Genomic DNA, 20,901 nt, shown 5'->3' on the forward strand with positions numbered 1-20,901 from the left:
CCCAAGAACAATGTTAGACTGTCCAGGATTGCTACCAGCCAGTCCATCCAAAATCCCAGGTTGGAATAAACAGAGGAAGACTATCACTGCCAAAGAGCACCTGCAAAGGCTGGAAGATGTGGCTATTTCTTCAAATTCATAGACATCAACACAAGAACACAGCATTTGCAAACAATTTGGAAAATATAACACCACTAAACAAACTAACAAAGCTCCAGTTATGGACCTTGAAGAAATGGAGTTCTATGAAATGATTGACAAATAATTTAGACTAATCCTCTTAAACTATTTAGGGGAAGTTTAAGGAAATATGGATAATGATTTTTCTGCCTCTATGTATTAAGTATAAATTCTTTACCTTATTAATATATTACATTACCTGATCATTGAATGTTACAGCTACCTTACATTCTAGAATAAATTCCATTTGGCCATGGTATTATCCTGTATATTTTACTGAATTTTGTGTGCTAATATTGTGTTGAGGATTTTTTCATCCATATTAATGAGAGATGTTGATTTATAGGTTTTTCTTGTGATGTCTTTAATCTAGCTTTGGTATCAGAGTTACTGGCCTCATAACAGAAGGGAAGAAATGAAAAAAGAGGAAGAAATAAAGAAAGAAAAGGGAAAAGAAGAAGAGAGGAGAGGAGTGGGGAGGAGAGGGGAGGGGAAGAAAGAAGGAGACAAACTTTATTACTGGCCTCACAGAATAAATTCAACACTTATGTGCACATATGGAAATAATACACATCAGAAATCAAGCAGATGGGGGAATGGGGAAATTCACATCTAACAGTACAATGCACACTATCTGGGGGATGGGCACATCTATCACTTTGACTCAAATGGTACAAAGGCAATTTATATAACCAAAATGTTTGCACCCCCATAATATTCTGAAATAATTTTTTTTTCCAGTTTCCAAGATTTTATTTATTTTTTTTATTTCATCTTATTGTTATGGGGGATACAGAATTGCAGGTTACATACGTTGCCCATGTACCGCCTTTCCCCCCAAGTCAGAGCTCCAGGCGTGTCTGTTCCCCAGATAGTGCGCGTTGCACCCATCATGTAGGTATATATCCCTCCCTTCCCCACCCCCCACTTCCCGAGTCAGCACCTTCAAGCATTACCATTCCCCAAACGGTGCACAATGCACTCATTGTGTAGGCATACACCCATCCCCTCCCCCAAGCCCCCACCTCAGTCTGATATCCGATTGGTGTCGTTCCCAGATGTGTATTTAGGTGATGATCAGGGAAACCAATTTTCTGGTGAGTACATGTGATGCTTGTTTTTCCATTCTTGGGATACTTCACTTAATATAATGGGTTCCAACTGTCTCCAGGAGAACCATAGAGATGTCATATCTTCATTATTCCTTATAGCTGAGTAATATTCCATGGTATACATATACCACAGCTTACTAATCCAATCATGTATTGATGGGCATTTGGGTTGTTTCCACATCTTTGCTATTGTGAATTGTGCTGCTATAAACATTCAGGTACATGTGTCTTTGTTACAGAATGACCTTTTTTCCTTTGGGTATATGCCCAATAATGGGATTGCTGGATCGAATGGCAGGTCTACTTGAATCTGTTTAAGATACCTCCATAATGCTTTCCACAGGGGTTGCACTAGTTTGCAGTCCCACCAGCAGTGTATGAGTGTTCCTGTCTCTCCACATCCATGCCAACATGTGTTGTTTTGGGATTTTTTGATAAAGGCCATTCTCACTGGGGTTAAGTGATATCTCATTGTGGTTTTGATTTGCATTTCTCTGATGATTAGGGATGTTGAGCATTTTTTCATATGTTTGTTAGCCATTCTTATATCTTCTTTCGAGAAGTTTCTATTCATGTAATTTGCCCACTTTTTGATAGGGTTGCTTGATTTTTTCTTGCTGACGTTCCTGAGTTCTAAATAGATTCTTGTTATCAGTCCTTTATCTGATGTGTAGTATGCAAATATTTTTTCCCATTCTGTAGGTGGTCTGTTTATTCTCTGGACTGTTTCTTTGGCTATGCAGAAGCTTTTTAATTTAATCATGTCCCATTCATTTATTTTTGTTGTTGCTGTGATTGCCTTAGGGGTCTTCTTCATAAATTCTTTGCCTAGGCCAATGTCTGTAAGAGTCTTTCCTACATTTTCTTCTAGAATTCTGATTGTATCACGCCTAAGGTTTAAGTCTGTTATCCACCGTGATTTGATTTTTGTGAGAGGTGAAAGTTGTGGGTCCTGTTTCAGTCTTCTACAGGTGGCTAACCAATTCTCCCAGCACCATTTATTGAATAGGGATTCTTGTCCCCAGAGTATATTCTTTCCTGCTTTGTCAAAAATTAGGTGACTATATGAGGATGGTTCTATATTTGGATTTTCTGTTGTGTTCCACTGGTCTGTGTCCCTGTACTTGTGCCAGTAACAGGCTGTTTTAAGAACCATGGCTTTGTAGTATAGTTTGAGGTCTGGCAAATTAATACCTCCCATTTTGTTTTTGTTGCTTAAAATTGCTTTTGCTATACGGGGTCTTCTCTGGTTCCATACAAAGTGTATAATTATTTTCTCTACGTCTGTGAAGAATGATGTTGGTAATTTAATAGGGATTGCATTGAATCTGTAGATCACTTTGGGTAGTATAGACATTTTAACAATGTTGATTCTTCCGATCCATGAGCATGGTATATTTTTCCATCTATTTGCAAGTTCTGCTATTTCTTTTCTCAGTGTTTCATAGTTTTCCTTATAGAGGTCCTTTACCTCTTTAGTTAGGTATATACTTAGATATTTTATTTTCTTTGTTGCTATTTTGAAGGGTATTGAGTTTTAATTTGGTTTTCTGATTGACTGTTATTGGCATATATAAATGCCTCTGATTTGTGTATATTAATTTTGTAGCCTGAGACTTTGCTATATTCGTTAATCAATTCCAGGAGTCTCATGGTTGAATCCTGGGGGTTTTCCAGATATAGCATCATATCATCAGCAAAAAGTGAGAGTTTGATCTCATCCTTCCCTATTTGGACTCCCTTGATTTTGCTCTCTTGCCTGATAGCTCTCGCAAGGACTTCCAATGCTATGTTGAAAAGTAATGCGGACAGTGGGCAGCCCTGTCTGGTTCCAGTTCTAAGTGGGAGTGCTTTCAATTTTTCCCCGTTCAGAATGATGTTGGCTGTGGGTTTGTCATATATGGCTCGTATCATTTTTAGGTAGGTTCCATCTACGCCTATTTTGTTAAGCGTTTTTATCATAAAAGGGTGTTGAATTTTGTCAAATGCTTTTTCTGCATCTAATGAGAGTATCATATGGTTTTTGTTTTTGCTTCTATTTATGTGGTGAATTACATTTATAGATTTACGTATGTTGAACCATCCCTGCATCTCTGGGATGAAGCCCACTTGGTCGTGGTGGATTATTTTTTTGATAAGTACTTGGATTCGATTTGCTAGTATTTTATTGAAAATTTTTGCATCTATATTCATGAGAGAAATTGGTCTGTAGTTCTCTTTGTTGTGTCCTTTCCTCGTTTTGATATCAATGTTATATTGGCTTGGTAGAACGTGTTGGGGAGAATTCCATCCTTCTGAATATTGGAGAATAGTTTATGTAGGATGGGCACCAGTTCTTCTTTGTATGTATGGCAAAATTCAGGTGTGAACCCATCTGGACCAGGGCTTTTCTTTTTGGAAAGGTTTTTTATTGCTGTTTCGATTTCAGTTCTTGATATTGGTCTGTTCAGGTACTCTATTTCTTCCTGGTTGAGCCTGGGAAGACTATGTGTTTCTAAAAATTTGTCCATTTCCTCCGCATTCTGCAGTTTGTGTGCATAAAGATTTTTGTAGAATTCATAGATGATATCTTGTATCTCTGTAGCATCGGTTGTGATTTCTCCTTTCATGTTCCTAATGGAGGTTATTAGAGATTTTAGTTTTGTGCTCTTGGTTAGTCTAGCCAGAGGTGTGTCTATTTTGTTTATCTTTTCAAAGAACCAACTTTTTGTTTTATTAATTTCCCTTATAGTTTCTTTGTTGTCCTTTTCATTTAATTCTGATTTCATCTTAGTAATTTCTCGCCTTCTGCTGGGTTTGGGATTGTTCTGTTCTTCTTTCTCCAGCTCTTTGAGTCTATTCGTTAGGTTGTCTATTTGCATGTTTTCTGTCTTTTTGATATAGGCATTTATGGATATAAATTTTCCTCTCAGGACTGCTTTAGCTGCGTCCCATAGATTTTGATAAGTTGTATTTCCATTGTCATTTAATTCAAAGAAACTTTTGATTTCCATCTTGATTTCTTCCTTTATAGAATAATTATTCAGGAGAAAGTTATTTAGCTTCCATGACTTTGAGTAAGAGTGAGGGTTTCTGTTTGTGTTCATTGTTACCTTTATTCCGCTGTGATCTGAGAAGAGGCATGGTATAATTTCTATTTTTTTCAATTTTTTAAGACATGATTTATGTCCTAGGACATGGTCAATCTTAGAGAATGTCCTGTGAGCTGATGAGAATAATGTATATTCTGTGGACTTTGAGTAGAATGTCCTATAGATGTCAGCCATGCCCATTTGTTCTAGCATTCTATTTAGGTCCATTATGTCTTTGTTTATTTTCTGTTTAGAGGATCTGTCCTGTACTGTCAGTGGGGTGTTAAAGTCTCCAGCTATTACAGTATTGTTATCTATCATTTGGTTCAGATCTAGTAGGGTTTGCTTTATGAATCTAGGTGCACCTAGGTTGGGTGCATATATATTGAGTATAGTCATGGCTTCTTGTTGAATTGTGCCCTTGACCAGTATGTAGTAGCCATCTTTGTCTTTTATTATTTTTGTTGATTTGAAAGCTAAGCTTTGGAAATTAAGATTGCCACACCAGCTTTCTTTTGGTTACCGTTTGCTTGAAATACCAATTTCCATCCTTTTATTTTCAGTCTAAATGCATCTTTGCAGGTTAGGAGAGTTTCTTGAAGACAGCAGATACTTGGATTGTGTTTTTTTATCCACTGGGCCAGTCTATGTCTCTAGAGCAGGGAATTCAAGCCATTCACATTTATTGAGAAAACTGATAAGTGAGACAGTTTTTTGTTCAGCTTGTTGTGTAGAACTTCATTGCGATGTTTTCTCTCCTGAGCCATTGTGGTATCTGGAATTTGATCTTTAACTCTTGAGTAGTTTTACATTCGTGGGTCTTTCTTGTGCTGATCCATGTGTAACTCTCTTTTGAGTACTTCTTGGAGGGCTGGTCCTGTCTTGGTGAATTCCCTCAACCTTTGTTTATCTGAGAATGTCTTAATTTCTCCTTCGTATAGAAAACTTAGCTTAGCTGGGTACAAGATTCTAGGCTGGGCATTATTCTGTTTCAGAAGTGTGAAAATGGGGCCCCAACCTCTTCTTGCTTGTAAGGTTTCAGCTGAGAAATCTGGTGTAATTCTGATGGGTTTTCCTTTGTAAGTTACTTGTTTCTTTCTCCTTACAGCTCGGAGAAGGGACTCTTTAGTGGATATTTTGGTCAGCCTGATGACTACGTGGCGTGGTGTTTTCCTATTTGCTATGAATCTCCCAGGGGTCCTTTGAGCTTCTTGAATCTGTATGTCTAGAGTATTAGCAAGGCCTGGAAAATTTTCTTCAATTATGTCTTCAAATAGCTTGTCCAACCCTTGCTTATTGTCTTCTTCACCCTCAGGAATGCCAATAACTCTCACGTTAGGTTTCTTCACATAATCCCACATTTCTTGAAGACTCTGATCATTTCTCTTACTTCTTTGATCTATCTCTGTGACTGACTTATTTAGTTGGAAAGAGTTATCTTCAATTTCTGAGATTCTTTCCTCTGTTTGATCTACCCTGCTCTTGAGTCTTTCCACAGTGTTTTGTAGCTCTCTGAGTGAATTTGAAATATTTTTTTTAAAGTGTTTCCTCCTTTATTTTCTCGAAGTGTTTGTGAAAGTTAGCATTCATTATTTAAATATTTGGTAGAATTTGCCCATGAAGCCATTTGGATCTGGATGTTTGTGGGAAGTTCTAAAATTACTAATCAAATCTCTTATTATAGGTTTTCTATCTTTTCTCAAGTCAGTTTTGGCAGTTTGAGATATTTGAAGACTTCTTTCCATTTTATATTAGTCTAATGTCTTGGCATATACTTGAATATGGTATTCTCCTACAATTTCTTTAATTTATTTAAGTTTGGTAATCATGTTGCCTTTTTCATCTTTATTTTAGTAATTTGAGTCTTTCTTTGTTTATTGATCAGTGTAGCTAATGATTTGTCAGATTTTTTGAGATTTTCAAAGAACTAACTTTTGGACACTAGCAGTATAGCAGAATAAGAGGTACCTGAGTCTCCCTCTTTCCAAATTCATGCCCCTCCTATCAATAACAATAACTCCTCCAATAACAATTTGCATTCTCTAGTTAGAGTAATGTTTGTACTCCCCATCCACAATGCTCCGGATGTGCTTTTTCTGTGCTATAGCTCATGGTGTTTCTAATGCCTAGACCATTGTACCCCTTTCTCAACTCCCTTAACCTGGAAAATTTCTACTCATTTAGGACCCAGGTTGGGTGTCACCTTCTCCAGAAAGTCTTCCTTTGCTGTTGTATTTGCTTCCCTCTGTGGAAATTCCTTGGTACATTTGTGTTTCTCTTATACTAAGCTGGGAGTTCCCTGAGGGCGCAGAATGTGTCTGGCTCATCTCTCTAACCCCATCACACACTGACTGGTCTGCAATAGTGCTTGATAAATCTCTTCTAATCCAAAGTGTCAATGTAGCAAAGTAGTAAATGGCACTATGGTGTACTGAGCAGCAAAACAGGCAGAAGAACAAGGGAGGAGAGTTAAGAGTAATAAAATTTGGAGTTAGACAGACCTGGGTTTGAATTCTTATCCCATGACTTCATAGCTCAGGGACCTTGTCTAACCTCTTGTTTCCTCCTCTGTGTAGTGAATTATCTCAGTAACTCTGGAATCAAGAGGCCTGTGTTCAATTCCCAGTTCCAATACTGTCTTAGCTATGTGACTTTGGAAATGTATCCGAAGTTCTTTGTGCCTGAATTCCTTCATCTGTATAATGAGGATAATACTAGTATTTCTCCTTTTTATAGAGCTGCTATAGGATAAAATTACATGCAACATATAAAATTCTTAGAACAATTCGTGGAACAGATAAAAGAAGGAAAACATATATAGCTAATATTATTAAGTAAAACAGAGATATTAATATTACTTACACTAATGTCAATATAAACATACACATATGTTCAATAAATGGTTTTATTACCACTATTCTTAATAGTTTGAAGGCACTTTATACACATTATCACATTAAATCCTTCCTACCATCCTGCAAAGTTTATGCAGGATCATTATCATTCCCATAAGAAAACCAAGGATCAAAAATTAAATATCTGACTTAATTTATCCATCTTGTAAGTACAAGACATACATAAGAAGCATGCTTAAGAAACTGAGAGGGATATTGCTCAGCATGGAAAAAAAGTTATACATTTTGACAGAAGGTCTCCAAAACCTGGTAAGTTTTCAGCTTCATTGAAGAGAATGAAAACAAAATGGGACTGAGTGTTATCAACCCATGCATGTAGTGAAAATCACATTGGCTTTGAAGTCAGATAGAACACAGTTGAATTCTAACCCTGACCCTTAAGTCAATTTTTAAGTCACTCAGCTTCCTCATCTTTTACACAAGGATAACTGCACCTATCATGAAGGATTTTGTGGAGAATTGAAGGGAATAATGTATAGAATTCCCAGCTTAGAGTATCTTTCACATAGTACATATTTGATAAATTATGGCTATCACCTATCATAGATCTTGTGTTTATATCACCTGGAGCACCACCTGACTTATGACGGACATTGTCTGAATGTGTTCAGGATTAAAGTAGAGGGAAAAGTTCAAAATTATGGGAAACTTCAAACTGAGGAAAATGCCTCCAAAAACCTTTAATCAGTAACTTTCTCTTTGGGTTCTCTTCTGTACACTAAAATATTCTTCCTGTCTTCAGAAGCTGAGTAACGAGGTGATACAAACTGAACCAGAACAATTTAGGCAAAAACTTGTTTCAAAGACTTAAAGAATTAGATACGAGTGACAAAAGCCAAGGAACAGAGTAAGGGTGAGGAAATGAAAGGTAAGAACTATTTTATACCCTCTCAGCCCATCCTCCATAACCCTTATGCTATTTACTTTACATGAATTATTTAACTTAATCTTGACAGCAACACTGCAAGGCATAGATTACTCTGGCTTCCTAGATAAGAAAATATGTTCAGAAAGATTCAGTGTCTTGCTCTAAGATGCACAAGTAGAAAGTGTCAGGGCCAAGGATTTGAACTCAAATAAGTAAGCTCCAAATTCCCAATTTAAGTGGACCACAGGCTTCTTGAATGGGAATTCATATTTAATGAAGACCCTTCTACAGTCATCCCAGAGAGCAGCGTCGTTCCCTGGAAAAGATCTTAGAGAAGTCATACAAACTGACCTACTACATATTGAGGGGTTTTTAGACCTCATATAACCATGGTTCAGCCACAGCTCCCAAAACAGCTGAAGAAAGTTAGTTTGGTGAACAATAGAATGAATCAAATTCACAAAGGATGATAGCTAAGGCAAATTAGTGGTCCCTTGGGAATTATTTATATACTAGAATCTTCTGGAGACCACAGATTTTCGGAAAATCTTTACTTGGCTTTACCATCTATCGAAACAGCCGGAGGGGCCTTTGGATTCAGTGAGATCACACTGTGTGATTGAAGACATGTCACAGAACCTCCCTGAGGCTCAGTTCTGTAAAACATGGATACTGATACCCACTTACACGGTTCTTGTGGAAAGACTCCAGGTACTAGCAAAGTATCTTCCACATACAACATTAGCGTCTGTTTTCTGGAGCTTATTTTTAGGCACACAGCATTTTTATACATGTATCTTCAAAACTTTTCCAACAGCAAAGAAACTATGCTTTTCTTGGAAAGTATCTCTATTTCTTTAAGATTGCAAAGTTCAAGGAATACAAATAGGTACCTGTGTAAGCAAAGTTGAAAGGCCTTGTTAGAGGAACATGATGCTTGGGTGCCACTGTGGGATGTGACGGATATAAGAATACACCATCATCACTTAGCATCTCCACCAGTTCTTTACGCAGGCTTTCTTCCACTGCCTTAAACTTTTTGTATTTTTCATTGTTATATTTGAGCTTTTCCTCCAACAAAGCCAACCCTACAGAATGGTAACATATATAAAGTTAACGTAAGAAACTTCATTTTAGACCCTAGTGTTCTTTATTTTTCCTTATTCAAGTAATACATGATCATTGTAGAACACTAAGAAAGTAAGACAGTGATGAAAAAGAAAACCCTATAACCTTACGACCCACACATGAGAATATTTGATCATCTACTGGTCTCTCCTTTTAGTCATTTTTAGTAATGCTATACCTCTCCCACAGCATATTATATCATGAGGATATTTCATATCATTAAAAATCCATTATAGATATGCTTAATCATATGAATGCATAATATCTTAATAGTAGGAATGTACCACAGTTTTTCTTTTCTTTAGCCCATGATTTGGGGGCATGCAGAATGTTTCCAAAATTTAAATGCTATAGTACACATCTTCATGAACGAAACACTTGACAAAACTTTATAATATAAGTATGTCTCTAGAAAATTCTACCCAAAATGTCTTCATGTTTTTATTTATTTATTTATAGTTTTTTTTTAATTTCAGCATATTACAGTGGTACAAATGTTTAGGTTATGTATATTGTCCTTGCCCCACCTGAGTCAGAGTTTCAAGCCTGTCCATCCCCCAGACAGTGCAAAATGCACCCATTACGTGTGTATATACCATCCCCTCCTCACCCTCCGATCTGCCTGACACTGATGAATGTTATTACTATATATGCCCTAAAGGGTTGATCAGTTAATACCAATGAAATGGTGAGTACATGTGGTGCTTGTTTTTCCATTCTTGGGATACTTCACTTAGTAGAATGGGTTCCAGCTCTATCAACAATAACACAAGAGGTGCTATCTCATCATTGTTTTTTGTGGCTGAGTAAAACTCCATGCTATACATATACCACATTTTATTAATCCACTCATGCACTGATGGGCACTTGGGTTGTTTCCACATCTTTGCAATTGTGAATTGTGCTGCTATAAACATTCTAGTGGAAATGTCTTTTTATAGAATGTCTTTTGTTCTTTTGGGTAGATGTCCAGTAACAGGATTGCTGGATCAAATGGTAGTTCTACTTGTAGCTCTTTGAGGTATCTCCATATTGCTTTCCCAGAGGTTGTAGTAGTTTTTTGTGGTTTCTTTGTCCCACCAGCAGTGTATGAGTGTTCCTATCTCTCCTCATCCATGCCAACATTTATTGTTTTGGAACTTTTTGATAAAGGCCATTCTTACTGGAGATAAGTGATATCTCACTGGGGATTTGATTTCCATCTTCCTGATGATTAGAGATGTTGAGTATTTTTTCATATGTTTGTTCGCCATTAGTCTATCTCCTTTTAAAAACTTTCTGTTCATGTCCTTTGCCCATTTTTTGATATGGTTGTTTGATTACTTCTTGCTGATTTTCCTCAGTTCTATATAGATTCTACTTCTTAGCCCTTTATGTGTAACATGTGAATATTTTCTCCCATTCTGTAGGTTGTCTGTTTGCTCTCCTGACAGTTTCCTTGGCTGTGCAGAAGCTTTTTAATTTGATCAGGCCCCATTTATTTATTTTTGCTGTTGCTGTGATTGCCTTTGGGGCGTTCTTCATAAATTCTTTGCCTAAGCTAATGTCTATAAGAGTCTTTCCAACATTATCATCCAGAATTCTTAAGGTTCTATGCCTTAGGTTTAAGTCTCTTATCCATAGTGAGTTTATTTTTGTGAGAGGTGAGAGGTGTGGATCCTGTTTCAGGATTCTACATGTGGCTACCAGTTTTCCCAGAACCATTTATTGAATAAGGATCCTTTTCCCCAGTGTATGTTTTTGTCTGCTTTGTCAAAGATTAGATGGCTATATGAGGATGGTTTTATAACTGGGTTCTCAGTTCTGTTCCATTGGTCTATGTCTCTGTTCTTGTGCCAGTACCATGCTGTTTTAGTTACTATAGCCTTGTAGTATAGCTTGAAGTCTGGTAAATTTTTACCTCCCAATTTGTTCCTTTTGCTTAAGATTGCTTTTGTCATATGGGGTCTTCTCTGGTTTGATACAAAACATAGAATTATTTTTCCTAGATCTGTGAAAGAGACATTGATCCAGCCTGGGAAACTCGTGGGTGACTAGAGATCAACAATCCTTTCCCTGACAGGGTTAGGGATTGATCTCTAGGGCCCAGGGGATAGGTCTGAATATAAGATCCCATACACACAGGTCTCGATCACATCAGCCCGGGGCACAGATGGGATATTTCTGAACAAGCCTACTTAGGTATGTGTGCCTTCAGGGGAAGATCCGTGCGCTTAAGAGGCAACCCTCCTTCCACAAGAGGGATGTACACACAGCTCAGGCTGTGATGCTGGACAGGGACCCTCCTGGCCAGCATCACAGCTAGGGGAGATCTACTGGCTAGAAGATCTGTTGGCAGAGACCTGGGAGAAACTGTGGAATAGGGGAGGGTGGAAAGGAGCCAGGCCTGCTCCAGACTACAGGTTTCAGACAGCCCCACCCCACAAGCAGAATTTTTGGCTAAGTGGGGCCATTTGGTCCCCTCCCTGACAGCTTTGCCCAGAAGCAGAGAACAGAACTTTGACCCCCACTAACAGCATTTGTGGTGTTTGAGGGCAGGATCACTCAACCCAGCTCTGCCCAGACTCAATCCACACCTGGTACTACTGAGGTGGAGAATCTGGAGACACATGGAAGTCACAGGACACCACACACCACCTGAGGCACTAGAGTGCCTCTCCAGAGTAACAAGAGCTGGTTACAGGACCCCAAAACAACACTGCAGCCTGCTCCTCCCAGCAAGCGCCACCTACTGACACGGAGGTCATTCTCCACACACTTTAAGTACATCTACTAACTCATCATACAGGGTGTGGTAGAATCTCACCCACAAACACCACGTACTGGCTCAGAGACTAAACAGGGCATATCATTATTCAAACAAAAATCTAAAGGTAAGAAGTAATAGCTGATCTAGATGGGAAGGAATCATCAAAAGAATGCTGGAAGTATGAAGAAACAAACGGAAAGCACACCACCAAAGGGGAACATCAGCTATAGCAATGGACATCAACCAAATTCAGAACACTAAAATGACAGAATTTTGAGCATGGATTGTAAAAAATCTGAAATGATATGCAAGAAAAAATGGATAACCAACACAAAGAAATCACCAAAAAAAAATCTAGGACTTGGAAGAAAAATTCACTAAAGAACTTGAAATATTAAAGAAAAATCAAACCAAACTTCTGGATATGAAGTATTTATTCAAGGATTTACAAAACATAGTAGAAAGCCCCAAGAACAGGGTAGATCAAACAGAAGAAAGAATGTCAGGGATTGAAGATAACACCTTTAAATTAAGTAAGTCAGTTGTCGAGATAGAGCAGAGAAATAAGAGAAAAGAGCAAAGCCTACAAGAAATGTGGGATTATATGAAGATGCCTAAGGTGAGAATCATAAGCATCCCTGAGGGTGAAGAAGAAAATACACAAGGGTTGGATAAGCTATTTGAGCATATAATAGAGGAAAATTTCTCAGGCCTTGCTAAAAGTCTAGATATCCAGGGACAAGAAGTTCAAAGGACTCCTGTGAGAGACATTGCAAACAGGAAGATACCACGACACACAGTCATCAGACTGACAAAAATAACCACCAAAGAGGCCCTCCTATGAGCTGTAAGGTGAAAGAAGCAGGTAACCTACGAAGGAAAACCCCTCAGAATAGCATCATACTTCTCACTGAGACCTTACAAGCAAGAAGAGATTTGGGCCCCATTCTCACTCTTCTCAAACAGAATAATGCCCAGCCTATAATCTTGTACCCCACAAAACTAAGTTTTGTACATGAAGGAGAAATAAAAACCTTCACAGATAAGAAAAGACTCAGGGAATTAATCAAGACAAGGCATGCCCTCCAGGAAGTGCTCAAAACAGTATTACACACGGATCAGCACAATATGCGCTCACCGATGGCTCAAGAGAGAAAGCAAAGCAAAAAAGTTCAACTCAACAGCATGAACAGAAACCTGCTCCAATTATCAATTCTCTCAATAAATGTGAATGCCTTCAACTGCCCACTAAAGAGACATAGGCTGGCCAAATGGGTAAATACACACAAGCTAAGTATCTGCTGTGTTCAGGAAACACATCTAACCCAGAAGGAAGCATTCAGAGTCAAGGTGAAGGGTTGGAAAACAATATTTCAAGCAAACAGAAACCAAAAAAAAAAAAAAAAAGGTGGCATAGTGGTCCTTATTTCAGATAACTTAGTCTTCAAATCAACAAAAGTGATGAAAGACAAAGAGGGTCACTATATAATGGTGCAGGGTAAAATTTGACAAGAAGACATAACAAGCCTAAATATTTATGTACCTAACTCAGGTGCACCCAGATTCATAAAGCAAATTCTACTTGATATAAACAAAATAATAAATAGCAACACCATAATAGCCAGAGACTTCAACACTTCTGTGACAGAACAGGAAAGATCCTCCAAACAGAAAATAAACAAAGACACAATGGACTTAAACAGAACTCTAGAACAAATCAGCCTGATTGACATTTACAGAAAGTTTTACCCCAAAACCACTGCATATACATTTTTCTCATCAGCTCATGGTAGACATTCTCTAAGATTGACCATATCCTAGGCCACAAAGCATGTCTAAAAAATCAAAAAAATAGAAATCATACCATGCATCTTCTGAGACCACAGTGGAATAAAATTAGAAATCAACTCCAATAGAAACTCTAATCTCTACACAAAGTCAGGGAAACTAAACAAACTTCTGCTAAATGATTATTTCATTAAGGAGAAAATCAAGATGTAAATCAAAAGATTCTTTGAACTAAATGATAAAGGAGACACAAGTTATCAAAAATCTGTGGGACACAGCTAAAGAAGTCCTGAGAGGAAAATTTATATCCATAAATTCCTACATCCAAAAGACAAAAAGATCACAAATAAACAATCTAATTATTCACCTGAAATAACTGGAAAAGGATGAGCAAACTGACCCCAAACCCAGCATAAGAAAAGAAATAACAAAGATCAGAGCAGAACTAAATGAAATTGATAACAAAAAAGTGTACAGAAGATAAATAAAACAAAAAGTTGGGGGATTTTTTGGAAAAATAAACAGAACTGCCATACCTCTGGCTAGATTAACAAGAAGCAGAGAAGAAAAAACTCTAATAAGCTACTTCAGGAATGAAAAATGAGAAATTACAAGTGATGTCATGGAAATACAAAATATCATCTATGAATACTATAAAAACTTATATGCACATAAACTTTAAAATGTAGAGGAAATGGATAAATTCTTAGAAACACACAACCTCCCAAGGCTCAATCAGGAAGAAATAGAATTCCTGAACAGACCAATATAAAGTACTGAAATTGAAACAACAATAAAAAAGTCTCCCTAAAAAGAAAAGCCATAGACCAGATGGCTTGACATCTGAATTTTACAAGACTTACAAAGAAGAACTTGTGCCTATCCTGAAGAAATTATTCCACAACATCAAGAAGGAAGGAATCCTCCCCAACACATTTTATGAAGCCAACATCACCATGATACAAAAACCAGGAAAGGACACAACAAAAAAACAAAACTGCAGACCAATATCCCTTATGAATATAGATGCAAAAATCTTCAACAAAATCCCACATTTTCTTCTAAAATTCTAATAGTTTCACTCCTAAGATTTAAGTCTGTTATCCACTGTGATTTGATTTTTGTGAGAGGTGAAAGATGTGGGTCCTGTTTCAGTCTTCTACATGTGGCTATCCAGTTTTCCCAGCACCATTTATTGAATAAGGGTTCTTTTCCACAGAGTATGTTTTTGTTTGCTTTGTCAAAGATTAGATGGCTATATAAGGATGGTTTTATATCTGGATTCTCGATTCTGTTCCACTGGTCTGTGTCCCTGTTCTTGTGCCACTACCAAGCTGTTTTAATAACCACAGCCTTGTAGTATAGTTTGAAGTCTGGTAAATTAATACCTCCCATTTTGTTCTTATTGCTTAAAATTGCTTTTGCTAAACAAGGTCTTCTCTTGTTCCATACAAAGCATAAAATTATTTTTTCTATATCTGTGAAAAATGATGTTGGTAATTTAATGGGGATTGCATTAAATCTGTAGACCACTTTGGGTAGTACAGACATTTTAACAATGTTCATTCTTCCGATCCATGAGCATGGTATGGTTTTCCACCTGTTTATGTGCTCTGCGATTTCCTTCCTCAGTGTTTCATAGTTCTCCCTGTAGAAGTCTTTTACCTCCTTGGTTAAATGTATTCCTAGGTACTTTATTTTCTTTGTTGATATCATGAAGGGTATTGAGTCTTGGATTTGGTTCTCAGTTTGACTGTTATTGGCATATATGAATGCCTCTGATTTGTGTGTATTGATTCTGTATCCTAAGACTCTACTGAATTCATTTATCAGTTCCAGGAGTCTCTTGGTTGAATCCTTGGGGTTTTCTAGGTATAATATCATATCATCCACAAAGAGTGAGAGTTTGATCTCTTCTGTTCCCATTTGGACACCCCTGATTCTGCTCTCTTGCCTGATTGCTCTCACAAGGACTTCCAGCCTAGAAAACTGAATTCAGGTGCTTATCAAAAAAATAATCCATCACGACCAAGTGGGCTTCATCTCAGAGATGCAGGGATGGTTCAACATACACAAATCTATAAATGTAATTCACCACATAAACAGAAGCAAAAACAAAGACCATATCATCTTTTCAGTAGATTCAGAAAAAGCATTTGACAAAATTCAACACCCTTTTATGATAAGAACGCTTAACAAAATAGGCATAGATGGGACTTAGCTAAAAATGATACAAGCCATATATGACAAACCCACCACCAATATCATACTGAATGGGGAAAATTTGATAGCATTCCCACTTAGAACTGGAATCAGAGAAGGTTGCCCTTTATCACTGCTTCTATTCAACATAGTGCTGGAAGTCCTAGCCAGAGCAATCAGAGAAGAGAAAGAAATCAAGGGCATCCAAATGGGGGTAGAAGAGGTCAAACTTCACTCTTTGCTGATGATATGATCTTATATCTACAAAACCCCAAAGTTTCTGCCATGAGACTACTGGAATTGATAAACAAATTCAGCAAATCTCAGGTTACAAAATCAATGTACAGAAATCAGTAACTTTCCTATAGCCAAGAACAGTCAAACTGAGAAGCAAATCAAAGATTCAGTACCCTTCACAATAGCAACAAAGAAAGTAAAATACGTAGGAATATATTTAACTAAGGAGGTAAAACACCTCTGCAGGGAGAACTATGAAACCCTGAAGAAGGAAAAGCAATGTATCTTCATGTTTTTAATTATTTCATAAAAACCATAAACATATACACATATATATCTTGCACTTTAGTTAAATAGACATTATAAGTGCTTAATAAATATTAGAATATTTAGTATTTAATATTTTTCATCTTCTAAAATAAGGTTTATAAGTTTATTTTTCCTATCATGAAAGGAAAACATAAGTCATACAGAAAATAAGAACAATTTCAAATGGTTAAAGTAGAATAAAAAACACACACAGTAATAAAATGTCCAAAGGAAATAATTGTAAACATGTTATTACACTTAGTTCATATACTTTGTTATGCAAACATTGTATTCTTATAGTACAGCTAATACCATATGTAAAATTTTTCCTTTTTCCACTATTATACACACATTTCCATGTCATTAACACAGCTTCATGAACTTGACTTTACATGACTGCATGCAATTTCATCCTATATATGAACAATAATTTGCCACCTATTGTTATACATTTAGAATGTTTCTAATTTTGAGTCTGGCTTTTTGACAAAAACCATATGTGTTTTCCAAGTCCAACCATAGTCAATTACAAAGGCTTTACCAAGCAGACCTCACTAGGAAAAGCTGCCTTTCCCAAACCAGACATAGTGGTCAGCCAATGCATTCCAATCTATAAAGGGTGTTTCAGTCAAGGACTCAGAATCCTCTGGCCAGTCATGCTGTTATGTATATTTCATTCCTATTTAAAGCCTCTTCATTCCAGATATTTATTGTTATTCTTTTTTATGTAGAAATAGCATACAAATTTATTAGCATCCCTGGGGGAGACTATCTTGAATGAATATTTTTTTACAACACTAATCGTCAACTCTGTAACAAGTATGCCTAACTACACTAATTTGTTGAGCTCCTTGAATTGAATTTACTCTACATAAGCAATAATTATGATTTTGATAAGTTAATCATTCAAAATATTCTTGAGCATGCCTATCCCTAAAGTCAAATATATTGTCCAAAATTTACATTTCACTATTAAGAAATAATAAAAGATGCAGAGAAAACATCACAGGCTTTTGAGTTTGTAGAAACATTGCTTGAAGAGTGCTTCATAACTTGGTTGCAATGTAATCTTGCTGAATTATGGTTTATAATCATACAAAATTTGCATCATAATAGATACATTGCAAATCTATAGGGTAAAGTGCACATGACATCACTTGGAACACAGTGACAAATCAGAAATATGGAGGGTACTTTCATTTATTCATATGTTGCAGCTTCCCTCAAAGGATTGAGAGTTATTATTATTAAGATACTTTTGGTAGAATGCTCTTTCCTCCCCTAAAGACATCAAACCATTCTGGGAGAAAAGATGATTTACATACCAATAGAAGGAATGGTGTACACTGACAGACCCAGGCACCATTTGATCAATTCCCACAGAGGATTGATAGGCTTTCCATGCTCACCAAGCAGATCCACAAATTTCACTGGTTCCTGAGATTGAAGACAAGAAAGAAAATCCAAGAGTATGTTCTCTAAAAAGTATGGTTAAGACAAAACCACGTATAGGAATTTTTGTAGCAGCATTATTCATAGTAGCCAAATACCAATTAATTGGGGAATAGATAAATAATACATTGATACAATAAGATATTATTTAGCCTCACAAATAAATGAAATACTGATACATGGAACAACATGGATAAATCTTGAAATATTATGCTAAGACAATGAAGCCAGTAACAAAACACCACACAATGTATGATTCGACTTGCATGACGTGTTCAGAATAAGCAAAGCGATAGAGACAGAAAGTGGATTAGCAGTTACTTAAGGCTGAGGAAGGATGGAGAGATTGCAGAGTATAAGGTCTCTTTATAATATGATTAAAATGTTCTAAAATTGTGGTGATGGTCTCACAACTCTGAATATACTAAAAACCATTAGACTGTATGCTTTAAATGGGAAAACTACATGGTATGTGAATTATAACTCAATAACATTGCTATTAAAAAACAGCTACAGGCCGGGCACGGTGGCTCACGCCTGTAATCCTAGCACTCTGGGAGGCTGAGGCGGGTGGATTGCTCAAGGTCAGGAGTTCGAGACCAGCCTGAGCAATGAGCGAGACCTCGTCTCTACTAAAAATAGAAAGAAAATTATCTGGCCAACTAAAATATATATAGAAAAAAAAAAATTAACCAGGCATGGTGGCACATGCCTGTAGTCCCAGCTACTCGGAAGGCTGAGGCAGTAGGATTGCTTAAGCCCAGGCGTTTGAGGTTGCTGTGAGCTAGGCTGACGCCACGGCACTCACTCTAGCCTGGGCAACAAAGCAACACTCTGTCTCAAAAAAAAAAAAAAAAAAAAAAAAAACAGCTACATTACAATAAAAAAACATAGTTTAGAAAATGGCCACATCCTTTTTCCATGTTAAAAGCTTCAAGTACTATCACACAATCTACCTATTCTTAAGAGATGAGCTATTAATGAGTGACATGGTACAGTGGTTATGACCACCAGCTCTGAGTGAGGCATTACAATTCAAGGTAACAGGAGAACATTATCTTTCCTTCTTTAACTTTTTTCAGGTTTTTAATTTCAAGACCAATTTTAATAACCAATATGTATGTTAAGAGGTTCTCTAAATTACAAAAGAGTATCTCCTGGAAGTGGACTCAGAACAAACATTTTAGTAATGATCTTTGCTTTAGTTTTTTTTTTTTATTTATTCAGGAAATTATGGGGGTACAAACATTTTGGATATATGTAATGCTGCTTGCCCCACCCAAGTCAGGACTACAAGCATGTCTCTCCCCCATACAGTGTATTCTGGTTCCATTAGTTGTGAATTTATTCCACCCACCCCACCCCTACTGGCAGCCAGTGAGTATAACTACCATGTGAACAACTTAGTGTTGGTCAGTTAGTACCAATTTGTGAAAATTCTTTAGTTTTGATCCAATACTCTGATTATGAACTTACATTTCAGAATCAAACATCCTTAGCTTGTGGATTTACACAAACTTCCTGTTTGGGGAGATTTCCAAGGTGTTTATGTGAAGGAAATTGGATACTTATTTTTTAAAAATAAGGATAGTAACTGAGTATTTATGTTGTTTAATGTAGAAAGGAATTATGTGAGTTCTTATTGAAGGGCTACTCTACGTCAGACACTTTACAAGAAACATTCTTACCACACAATTCTCCTGTAACATAGACATCAGTAGCCTCATTTTGCATAGGAGTAAATTGCAAAATACATAAGTAACTTGCCCAAGATAACAAAGCTAGGAAGTGGCCTCAACAAGCATAAAGAAATCACAGTATAAGGGAAACTTCTTTCACAAGTACCCATATCAGCTTCTAATCTTGCAGATATAAATATGAGGGGAAAAAGACACAGGAGAAAAGCATATAGTTGTGCGTATGTCTCTAAAAACATAAGCAGGGCGTCAGAGCCAGAATCAGAGCCATACATGTGGCGAGGCTGATCTGATTTGGAGGGTGGGATCATGGCCAAGCCACTGGCAGGCTGTTAGGACTTCAAGGGCAGGGTCAGGGCCAAGCAAATGTAAGGCTGTTCTGAAGACTTGGGGACCCCACAGATGCCAAGTCACATGGACAGATGTTGGTTTCAGTGGCCCAGGGGCTGCAGAATTATCCACAAGCCCCAGGACCCACCAAAGCAGTCACCCAAAGCCTCCCAGGTCAGAGACTGCAGTGCCCACGCTCGGATCCCATTGTGCTGCGGGAGAGAACAATTTGGCTTCCAGTCATAGGGTATGGCTCAGAGGAACCTCCAGTTAGTCCATTACCTCCCCAGCCCAGTGGGTGTGATGTGAAGGCTGCTGCCACGAAGCTGAGACCCATGCCAACCTTGTGTCATGTACCCAAGAGCTCAGGATGGCTTTAGCTGTTGCCTGATCCCCACTGTGCCTGTCACTTGGTGTAATGACTGCACAGATTCCAGGCAGGTTCCCAGTCTGTCCAAGTCGAGGTCTGTGGCAGTGGAGAGAGACCTCTCACAACTCAGCCACAGCACCTGTTGGCGAATGTGGCACTCCAGCACTCTAGCCTCCTATTCTTTCCCATATGTACTTTGATTTTGTCAAATGTATCACTGTCACCTTTACTTCATATGCTGAGTGTCCTGCACTGCTTCTCTATGATTTCTCAATGTTTCTTCTGAGAACAATCCACATACACGCAGCTGTCTGTAATTTTCACTTCTTTCTTTGAGAATAGCATGTTCATAGGCTGCTTCTAGTCCACCATTTTTCAGCCTCCTCCCAAGTTTATCATTTCCAAATATAGTGTTCTATCTTACTTAGGTAAACAATCTGGCAACTTTTTCTGTTGTTTGTAGACACGGTGTCTTGCTCTTGCTCAGCCTGGT

General features: G+C 37.5%; 1 protein-coding gene across 3 annotated transcripts in view; it reads right to left on the reverse strand.

The window, feature by feature from the left end:
• FAAH2 (fatty acid amide hydrolase 2) overlaps positions 1–20,901 on the reverse strand; it is a 140,788-nt gene that overhangs the window by 1,453 nt on the left and 118,434 nt on the right. For all 3 annotated transcript variants that reach the window (XM_069463544.1, XM_069463542.1, XM_069463541.1), the window contains 2 exons: positions 17,885–17,996; positions 9,040–9,234 (listed from right to left, as the gene is read on the reverse strand). In XM_069463544.1, the coding sequence (XP_069319645.1) occupies positions 9,040–9,234; positions 17,885–17,996 (307 nt within the window). The remainder of the gene's footprint in view (positions 1–9,039; positions 9,235–17,884; positions 17,997–20,901) is intronic.

The sequence above is a fragment of the Eulemur rufifrons genome, chromosome 30 (genome assembly GCF_041146395.1).
Source record: "Eulemur rufifrons isolate Redbay chromosome 30, OSU_ERuf_1, whole genome shotgun sequence".
Classification (NCBI taxonomy): domain Eukaryota; kingdom Metazoa; phylum Chordata; class Mammalia; order Primates; family Lemuridae; genus Eulemur; species Eulemur rufifrons.